General features: G+C 47.5%; 2 protein-coding genes across 2 annotated transcripts; both read left to right on the top strand.

The window, feature by feature from the left end:
• The first annotated feature begins 4,535 nt into the window (after window positions 1-4,535).
• On the top strand, window positions 4,536-6,663 carry LOC106141647 (uncharacterized). The gene is made up of 2 exons (XM_013343287.2): window positions 4,536-4,955; window positions 5,050-6,663. Exons 1-2 carry the CDS (start codon window positions 4,536-4,538, stop codon window positions 6,661-6,663), a joined length of 2,034 nt encoding a protein of 677 aa, XP_013198741.2.
• Window positions 6,664-9,453: 2,790 nt separating this feature from the next.
• Window positions 9,454-9,825, top strand: LOC132902326 (uncharacterized). Its single transcript, XM_060946912.1, has one exon. It carries the CDS (start codon window positions 9,454-9,456, stop codon window positions 9,823-9,825), a length of 372 nt encoding a protein of 123 aa, XP_060802895.1.
• The last annotated feature ends 399 nt before the right edge of the window (window positions 9,826-10,224 follow it).

Here is a 10,224-nt window from a genome sequence, read left to right as displayed (position 1 = left end):
TAGATCTGGAAAAGGCCTATGACAGAGTTGAGAGGAATGAATTGTGGTCAGCACTTTCTATGCATGGGGTGAGCAGTCTCTTAATACGAGCACTGAAATCCTTATATGAGGATTCGAGTGCTTGTGTCAGGATAAACGGAGCGCACACTGAGTGGTTTAAGATTGAGAAAGGCGTTAGGCAAGGATGTGTTGCGTCACCGTGGCTGTTCAACCTATTTATGGATAGCTGTTTGACAGATTTGAAAGAGTCTAAAAGTGGATTAAGGATGAATGAGTTACTCGTCAAATGTCTGCTCTATGCCGACGATCAGGTTATACTGGCGTCATCAGCGGAGGAGTTACAGGAGATGGTAAACTGTATGCACGAAGCTTTAAAAGAGAAAGGAATGAAAGTGAACGTAAGTAAAACTAAAACACTGGTTTTTGAAATGGAGAAAGAAATGACAGCATGTAATATTTTGATTGGAGGAGAAAAAGTGGAGCAAGTGAAAGAGTTTGTATATCTAGGATCAAAGTTTACATCAGATGGCAAGTATGATAGTGATATTGAAAGGAGAGTGAACGCGGGGAACATGGTGAATGGAGCTTTGCATGCCTTTATGAGCAGTCAGAAACTATCCAAAAAGGCTCGACTGGCTGTGCACAGGGGCGTGTTGGTCCCGACATTAATGTATGGGAGTGAAAGTTGGGTATGGCAAAAGAAGCATGAAAGCAGAATAAATGCAGTGGAAATGAGAGCGTTAAGGAGTATGATGGGTGTGAAATTGAGTGACAGGATAAGGAACAGCGTGATAAGGGAATGTTGTGATGTGAAAGAAGATGTAGTTACAGGAATAGAAAAGGGTATGTTAAGATGGTTCGGTCATGTGGAGAGGATGAATGAAAGCAGGTTGACTAAGCAGATATACAAGGAGAGTGTGGAGGGAAAGGTCGGAGTGGGAAGACCTAGACGAACGTATCTTGATCAAATTAAGGACGTCCTGGTAAAGGGTCAGGTCAAAAGTACCCGAAACCGCCGAGCTTGTATGAAGAGAGTTATGAATGTGGACGAAGCGAAAGAAGTATGCAGAGATCGTGGCAAGTGGAAAGAGGTAGTCTCTGCCTACCCCTCCGGGAAAGAGGCGTGATTTTATGTATGTATGTATGTACCAAAGTTAGTTTGTTTGTCATCTCTTCTAGCATTACCTACTACAATACCTTTTTGAAATTTTGCGTATATATAAAAAGAGCCTGGAGCAGGACATAGGGTACTCGTTATCCCAGTAAAAACTATAGTTCCCGTGAAATTTGCCTGTAATCTTTTGTAGGTGGCAATAAATTTGCGCGGTCGAAGCTGAAACATACCATGTTTAATTGGGTTACACAAATCTTTCATAATCTATAGTCATATGACTCGAAAGTTTGACATTCAGAGATAGTGATTATTTGAAAGTAAATCGCCTAAAAGAAATGCCCAAAGAAAGATGTCTTATGCCAACTGTATAACTGTAATGAAAACAACTTTTAAATGGTGTAACTGTAACTTTTATTTATTAACCAATTTCAAAATATTCCATTACAATTATTTAATACTCGAAAATTACAAAAAATATTATAGATATTAAACTCAGTCTGCTTTTTTTAAAAGCACTTGTATTATATATGTAATATAGTTTTAAAACCCAGCCAGCATTACTATTACGGCTGTGAAACAATAAATCTACTACACAATCTGATCTTAGCAGTAATGTGTACTTACTACAATTTTGTGGCAATTTAGGGTCAGAATTCACTTTAGTATTCTTAAGATGGCATTATTGAAGCGGTACTCGTATTCCACTATGTTATGATGATGTTATCATTATAACTATGCTAGGTTTCAACCCCATTCTGCTTTTTTGTTACTTTATTTTAACAATAAAAAGGATATCGAGATAAAATGTACAATACAATAACTCTTATTAAATACAATAAATTACAGCGAATTCATATGTAGGTATGTAAAGTAAGCGATTTTTTATTGATGTAACTAAAAAACATTACGGCGAATAGGTAAGCAGGTGGCGCTGGGTTAACTTATAGTCTGTTAGCGACCCGCCCCGGCTTTGCACGGGTAGCATTTAAAGATATAAACCTTCCTCAGAAAACCCCCATTCCAACATTTCAAACAGGAACTAAATTCGTTCTCAACTTTCTCAGATAAGCGCATACATACAGATAGAGAATTTATAGGTACTTTATAATACGCAGTGATGATATTTATTGTATACCTATTGTTAACATAAACCTATAAAAAAATAGGTATATCCGAATCACTTATTTCTAAGCTACATTTCCCGAAACACAACACAATATGTAAAATTTCTGCTTACAAAGTAGTTTTGAATACTACACTATTAATCTTATTACTGGCAAGAATTTTATATCGTTGATCTGAATCTGTCATACTATATGCTGACATCACGCTATTATCTCTTATGTGGTAGATATAGAACCAACAGTATTGAAAAGTCTGAATGGCTACATTTAGACGGATGGTTTATCTGAATCTGTTTAATAAATTCTTTCTACACTTGAATCAAACCTTGATTCTTCGAAACTTTTTCTTAATATTGTTATTTAATTCCCATAGAGGCAAAGTTCTGGAGAACAACTAGATCTTTATAAAATAAAAACGATGTCATAAACGTTCAATCTAGTAAATTGAGGTCTGAGTGTCAATAAACTGTGTAGTTACATTTTATTTGGACCTCGGAAACATATTTTATTTTACTGTTGTGCCATCACATCACATTGAGGTTGATTTTCTGAGTCAGCAGTAATGCATTAATTTTTTATCTTTTGATGCCATTTTTAGGTTTTTTAGGTTTATGAAAAGGTATTTTTTTCTGTAAATTGGAGGACAGAAACTATAATGATCTATTTATACTCGAGTTCTTTTATTGAATACCAAATTAAGGGGGGCGTGACCAAATATGTAATTTTTAAAGTTTTTAATAAATAATTATTTTAAGTAATTAAAACTTTAAAACTTACATATTTGGTCACAACAACAAATATCAACGCACATCTCAAACCGCTAGATTAAGAGATTTTAAATGTAGCATGTAGGTTTCTTAAGTGGTCTGATAATCAACAAGACTTTTTGTTTAATTATAATTAAACAAAAAGTCTTGTTGATTTTCAGACCACTATTTGTTTAATTATAATTAACAAGTCTTGTTGATTTTCAGACCACTTAAGAACCCTACATGCTAAATTTAAAATCTCTTAATCTAGCGGTTTGAGATGTGCGTTGATATTTGTTTATTTATTTATTATCACACATTACAAACTACAACGCAGTACATATAATCAGATAAAAAAAACTAGTAGAACCAGATCTGGGTCGCATACCACAGGATGTGTTTCCACAAAAAACAAACGGGGAAAGAGTTCATACAAGTTCCATGCTTTAAAATACATTACAATTCATTTAAATTAAATTTAACAAATATGCCGATCAATCGAATAACTTCTTCTTTATATATTAAAAGTGTATACCATTTTTATCAAACAACAAATAAAACCAACAACCAACATATTTGCCTAATACCACACGCATAAAGATAGATAGACGTGAAACTTATAACACCCCGTGTTTTTTGCGACGGACGTTAAAAATGGATAAATATAAACATAAAATTACGCTTTTTTCCTGGAGGGGTAGACTTATTGTGTGCTGATACTGGTAAAGAGTTTGTTATCTATATTACAGTTTAAATATAAAACTCGTTCTTTGTCACTGAATGTTTTGTCACAATCTATATCTTGAATAAAAAGATGTACCTACACTGCATAAATATGTGTTTCTAATTATTAAGGGTAAATAATAGGGAAGAAGTAATTCCAACCAACAAACTTCAATACTACATATTTTCACTTGAAACGATCTGTGCAAACTTTTTTCGCTTTATCCAATACTTCTTTCGCTTCATCTACATTCTGAAGGGAATTCATGCAAGTACAGCGGTTTCGGGTACTCTTGGACAGGCCTTCTGCCAGGACGTCCTTAATTTGATCAAGGCATGTTCGTCTAGGGGTGCTAAGATCTGCGGGAAACCTCCTCGAGTGCCCTGTCTCTTGAAGGCTTTGCTTCTGTTGCTTGATTCAAATGAATCCGGTGACAGCGGTGGGCCGACAAGAGCCACGGACGGTGCACCCTGGGCAACAGCAAATAACTCCCTGATATTCAGGGTCTTATTTGTTGTTGGCTAATATCCCGCAAGAGCAGGGCCGCCCTTCTGGGCCTTGTTGGTCGGCAGACGGGCTACCGAGGGTTGGATGTCGCTCCCTCTCGTCTGCTCTTATCAGACCAGAGTGGATGCAGTGCAAATCTTCGCCCCTACTGATGGGGCTGTCATGGCCAATGCTACGAGGAAGAAAACCTCAATAAAAAATAACCCCAATCCCAATAAGGACGGGCGCGCCGAAGGGATGAGTGGCGGGGGGGAACCCCGTCTCGAGCGTCCAACATCAGGGACCAAACCCTTGTAAAAAAGGATAAAAGAATGAACATGTCGTCTTCCAAAACATTACTACCCCAGGAGGGTACCGGCCGCTCTGCGGTCGGAGAATCCCTCCCCACGTCCTTGGATGTGGGCAGCCCCACCGTATCTGGGGGGGGCAAAAGTCGACAACGGGGCCGTTGCCCCAAAATTGCAGGCCGCAATGTGGCCAGATGTAGAAGCCGCGGGCGATCATCTACCCCAAAAGGGGAATGTGAGCGCGAGAGATCGCCGTACAGCACGCCGGGCGGTTCGCTATTCGCGAGCGATGTTTCAGACCCGGAGGAGGACCTTCCTGAAGTTTATTTGACGGAAGCGCCCCCTACCAGGCCGAAACTTAAGCGCAGGTCGGACGAAATAGAGGAAGAGGAATTGTCCCCCGACAGGGTCCAAGGTCGGAACCGCAGCAAGAGGGCGAGGACCTGCCAAGTCCCACTCTGGTAGAGTGAAACCCAGGACGATTCCCTCCAACTCCGAGGAAGATATCAACCATGGGACGCAATACCTTCGCAACTCTCATCAGGAGACCGCTGAGGGACCGCTTGAAATTGCGAGTCACGCAGAGACTATCCGAAAGGCTGCCCAGTCCATCTTGGATAATGCTACAAGGTCGGGACCTTTGGACAGCTCGATTTGGGCCAATCTGAGGAATAACTGCCAGCAGCTGCTAGGCACTGCAAGCAAATTGCAGGAGGAGACGGCCGAGGCCGAGGTGATTCGTAAATTAAAGGCGGACAATAAGCGGATGAGTGAAGAACTGGCTCTCCTGAGACAGGAGACGAAGGCTCTCCACTCTGCTTTTTCAGAGCGAAAAGCGCTTCAGGAGAACACCTCGGACTCGACGTTCATGGCCCGGGTTGAGCAAGCCCTAACCGAGTTCCGGGAGACCATTACTCGGGACCTGTTCGTGTCTTTGGGAGGCATGGTCAATGACCGCCTCAAGGATGCTGAAAGGAGGCGCATTATTGCTCCTAAGGAGATATTACGCCCTCCACTAGCAGCGGACCAAAGGCGACTCGAGGCTAAAGAAGCCGTAGGTAACCAGGGAGCGGACACATCAAAGTCTAACCCGGTGCCCACGGTGCCGGTGACGGCCGGTACAACAGGATCCACCCTGATTTCACCTGCGAGAGCGGGCCCAGCTCCCAAGGGCAAAAAGAAAAGAAAAAGAAAGAAAAAGAAATCCGGGCTTGCTCCTGACGCCGCTTCTCAGGATCCTGCTCACGCCCTTGACACCCTTGAACCTTTAGCGGTCGTTGAGGGACCCTGGACGATGGTCGTCCGCAGGGGACAAGGCAAGGGATTAGGCAAAGGAAAGCAAACTAGTAGGAAAGCCCCAAAGAGTTTCACCCTGCCCAAATCATCAGCGGTGGTAGTGACACTGAAGCCGGAGTCTTCTACCGACTACAAGTCAGTAATGAGTAGGGTGACAACTCTTCAATTATCGTCCATAGGGGTGGAGCACGCTGCGGTGCGCAGAACCGCTACGGGGGCTCGTATTATAGAGATTCCAGGTGGGGACAGTGGCGCCGCGGCTGACAACCTTGCCGACAAAATAAGAGAATTGGTGGGGGATGTCGCCGTGGTATCTCGGCCATATAAAACAGCGCAAATAAAAATTGCAGGCTTCAATGAAGCTGTTACGCCGGAGGCCCTTCAAGCCGAGGTAGCCAAGGTCGGGAATTGTCCACTAGGACAGGTAAAACTAGGGCAAATTCGGCTTGCACCAAATCAGACTGGGGCTGTCATAGTTACCTGCCCCGTTGCCGCGGCTAATACCCTGATCACGGCTGGCCGCCTCCTAGTAGGATGGTCAGCCGCCAGAGTAATTGGCCTAAAGGCTTTGCCAATGCGCTGCTTTAGGTGTATGGGTATGGGTCATACTCGAGCCTTATGTCCTTCCCCAGTGGACAGATCGGACTTGTGCCACCGCTGCAGCAAAGCGGGGCACCTCACCTCGGCGTGTGGTGTTAAAGAACCCTGGTGTGCGGTGTGTCATCTGGCAAAAAAGCCGGCAAATCACGTAATGGGGGGTAAAGTCTGCAACCCCCCTCGTACCAAAGGACGGCTGGCGACAGCGGCGCCTCCAACTGCGCCTACAACGGCGCCAGAGATAGGTGGTGAAATGGAGCAATGATGCCTAGGCAGCAACAACTTACCCTAGAGGTGTTGCAGTGTAACATCAATCACTGCGCCCGTGCTCAGGATCTTCTCTTACAGCATATGGCGCAGTGGTGCATCAGTGCTACCATCGTATCGGAACCTTATTTTGTCCCCCCGCATCCCAGTTGGGTCTCGGACACTGAGGGGGTGGTCGCTATTACCATTCCCCGAATGGGAGACAGACCGCCCTTAGTAAAGCTTAGTGCTGGACCGGGGTATGTCGCGGCCAGATGGGGAGAAATTATACTGATAGCGGTGTATTTTGCCCCATCGAAGCCGCGAAGCGACTTCGATTCCCTGCTCATTGAGGTGGGACGTATTGTTGCTGGCGCGGCACCCGTACCTGTCATAGTGGCGGGAGACTTTAACGCCAAATCGCAGATGTGGGGTTCACCTGTCACCGACATACGCGGCAGGATCCTTGCCGACTGGGTGGTTGCATCGGGATTGTGTGTCTTAAACCGGGGTACTGCCAACACCTGTGTGCGATGGAATGGAGGGTCAATAGTTGACCTGTCGTTCGCAACCCCATCCGTCGCAACACGAGTCACGGGTTGGCGTGTCCTGGAGGATGTGGAGACCCTCTCTGACCACTTGTACATCAGAATGTCGGTCTCCAAAACGGGTTTGGCGCAACCACTCAACCGAAGAGACAGTCGTCTGCGAAACCGATTCCGGAAATGGAGCCTGGTCAGTCTCAATACTGATGCAGCAGAAGAGGCGGCCTTGTGGGAAAATTGGCAAACGCCTACGCCGGACAGTTCCCTCGACGTGGAAGAAAGGGCCTGTCAGTTTCGGGAATCCCTGCAGAATATTTGCGACGCTTCCATGAGGAGGTCGGGTCCGCTGCCTGCGAAAAAACAAGCTTATTGGTGGTCAGAAGAGATTGCGATTCTCCGCAGCACCTGTAATAGCGCCCGACGGAAATACACCCGATGCAGGCGGCGAAGGAACAGGTTGCCAGGTGAGGCGGAGCTCCTGTACGCAGCACTAGGTGAGGCCAAAATGGCCCTGTCCTCCGCCATAGTGCAGGCTAAGGACCGAGCACACAATGAATTCTTGGCTACGCTGGACAGGGACCCCTGGGGGCGGCCATACAAGTTAGTGCGCAACAAAATGCAATGCGCCCCCCCAACGGCCTCCCTTGAACCGGAGCTTCTGTGCACCGTAGTAGAGGGACTGTTCCCCACAGTTCCGGAGTTTGCCCCGCCAAGAATGGCCCCCGAGAGAGAGTCCTCAGTGGAAGAAGAAGTACCTCCAGTCAGCGACACGGAGATGGACCGGGCCATCACTCGCCTACGGGGACGCAGAAAAGCTCCAGGCCCAGACGGGGTCCCGGGCCGCGTCCTACTAGTGGCGCTGACACACCTTGGAGACCGTCTGCGGCACCTGTTCGAAGACTGTCTTCGAACAGGGCGGTTCCCCGGAATTTGGAAGGAGGGTCGGCTCTGCCTCCTGAGGAAAGAGAGTCGACTTGAGGACTCCCCCAGTGGTTGGAGGCCCCTGGTCATGCTGGATGAGGTCGGGAAAACGCTAGAGCGCATTATAGCGTCCCGGATCATCCAGCATCTAGAAGGGGAGGGACCCAACATCTCGACCCACCAGTTTGGTTTTCGAACTGGGCGGTCTACGATGGATGCTATCGGGTCGCTGAGAACATTCTCGGAGAGGGCAAAGGCGAATGGGGGCGGGGCCGTGGCAGTATCCCTTGATATTGCAAACGCCTTCGGCTCCATCCCATTCGAGGTAATAGGCGAGGCGCTCCGATATCATGGCATACCTCCTTATCTGAGGAAGATTGTAGGGCACTACCTCACGGGGAGGGTAGTACTCTACGAAAAGAGAGATGGGGCCATAACGTCCAGGGCGATGGCCTGTGGTGTTCCCCAGGGTTCCGTATTGGGACCTCTGTTGTGGAACATTGCGTATGATTGGGCTATCCGCGGGGATCTCGGACCCCAGGTGCAAGTATTATGCTATGCAGATGACACACTTGTTGCAGCCTGGGGTCACGAACTTGAGGAGACTCTGCACCGGGCTGCTGTTGCGGCGGAAGTGATGATCCGCCGCATCGGCATGCTAGGGTTAAGGGTGGCCTTGAGCAAAACAGAGGCCATCGCCTTTGGCGGTCGAGGTTGGACGACTCCAGCTGGTGCGTACATAATGGTGGATGGGGATAGGGTCCCTGTGATGCCACATATAAAATACCTTGGCATCACACTGGATCCTCGGTGGAATTTCGGGGAGCACTTCAAACAGTTGGCTCCTCGTGTAGTGGGAACAGCATCGGCGCTCAGCCGGCTTCTGCCCAACGTTGGCGGGCCTGGTGCCACGTGTCGGCGCCTATATGCAGCTGTGACACGCAGCATGGCACTGTATGGGGCGCCGATATGGGCGGACAGGCTCACTAGAGCTAATAAGGTCTTGCTGCGGAGGCCTCAGCGTGTGGTGGCCATTCGCATTTGCAGGGCCTATAGCACTATAGCGTGGGCCGCAGCTTGTGCATTGGCTTGTACCCCACCCTGGGAACTAGACGCACTGGCCCAAAGCGAGTCATACTGGGAAAGGAGGAGGCGGGCGGAGACACCTGAGATGGCGGGAGCGGCTGGCGAAAACCTGGCTGTAGCATTGCGGGAGCGATGGAGGAGCGCCCTCGAGAACTCTGAGTTTGGACAGCGTACAATTGAGGCACTCCTTCCATCGTTTGACAACTGGTTGGACCGGCGCCACGGCAAGGTGACTTTTAGACTGACTGACTGAGGTAATGACCGGGCATGGCTGCTTCGGTCATTACCTGCATAGAATCGGAAGGGAGGCCACAGAGGCCTGCCATGAGTGTGGGGAGCCAGATGATACGGCTCAACACACTCTGGCAGAGTGTTCGAGGTGGTCAGACGAGCGGGCTGATCTTATAGACGTCCTAGGGACCAGAGATCTCTCGCTGCACAGCGTCATAGCAGCGATGCTGTGTAGCGAGATCAAATGGATGGCAGTTGTCTGTTTCTGCGAGCACGTCATCTCGCAGAAGGAGGCCGCTGAGAGGGCGCGTGAACAAGATCCTAACGCGCCCCTACATCGTCGGGGACGGGGGGGCAGAAGGCGTGCGCAATATCGCGCGCGCTTACTGCCTCATTGACTGAAGTAAAAAGGGCGGCCAGCAACTTACTGGTCGCCTAAACGGTAAGAGTCTCTGGCAAGTCGCACAGGGGAGCTGGAGGGCATTGTGGTGAAATGCCATGCGATCCCATGATGTCCTCAAAATGGCGAAAAGGGCGCACCGGAGGGGTTTTAGTGGGTAGGCTGACACATTAGATGCCAGGAGTCCCACACTCTCCCGGGTGAAGACCCGGGAGGCAGTCCGTTAAAAGGATTTCCCCTCCGGAGAAAAAAAAAAAAAAAAAAAAAAAAAAAAAAAAGGCATGTTCGTCTAGAATATAGGCTGGCAATTTCCAAATACGACACCGCACCCTCGAAAACGTTTGACAAACGATACGGATCGACCGACAGTATCAATCCTTTGCGACGGAGGAGCTTT

This window comes from Amyelois transitella, chromosome 12 (genome assembly GCF_032362555.1).
Source record: "Amyelois transitella isolate CPQ chromosome 12, ilAmyTran1.1, whole genome shotgun sequence".
NCBI lineage: Eukaryota > Metazoa > Arthropoda > Insecta > Lepidoptera > Pyralidae > Amyelois > Amyelois transitella.
The sequence above is the reverse complement of the archived record's forward strand: the minus strand, read 5'-3'. Positions and strand labels throughout refer to the sequence as shown.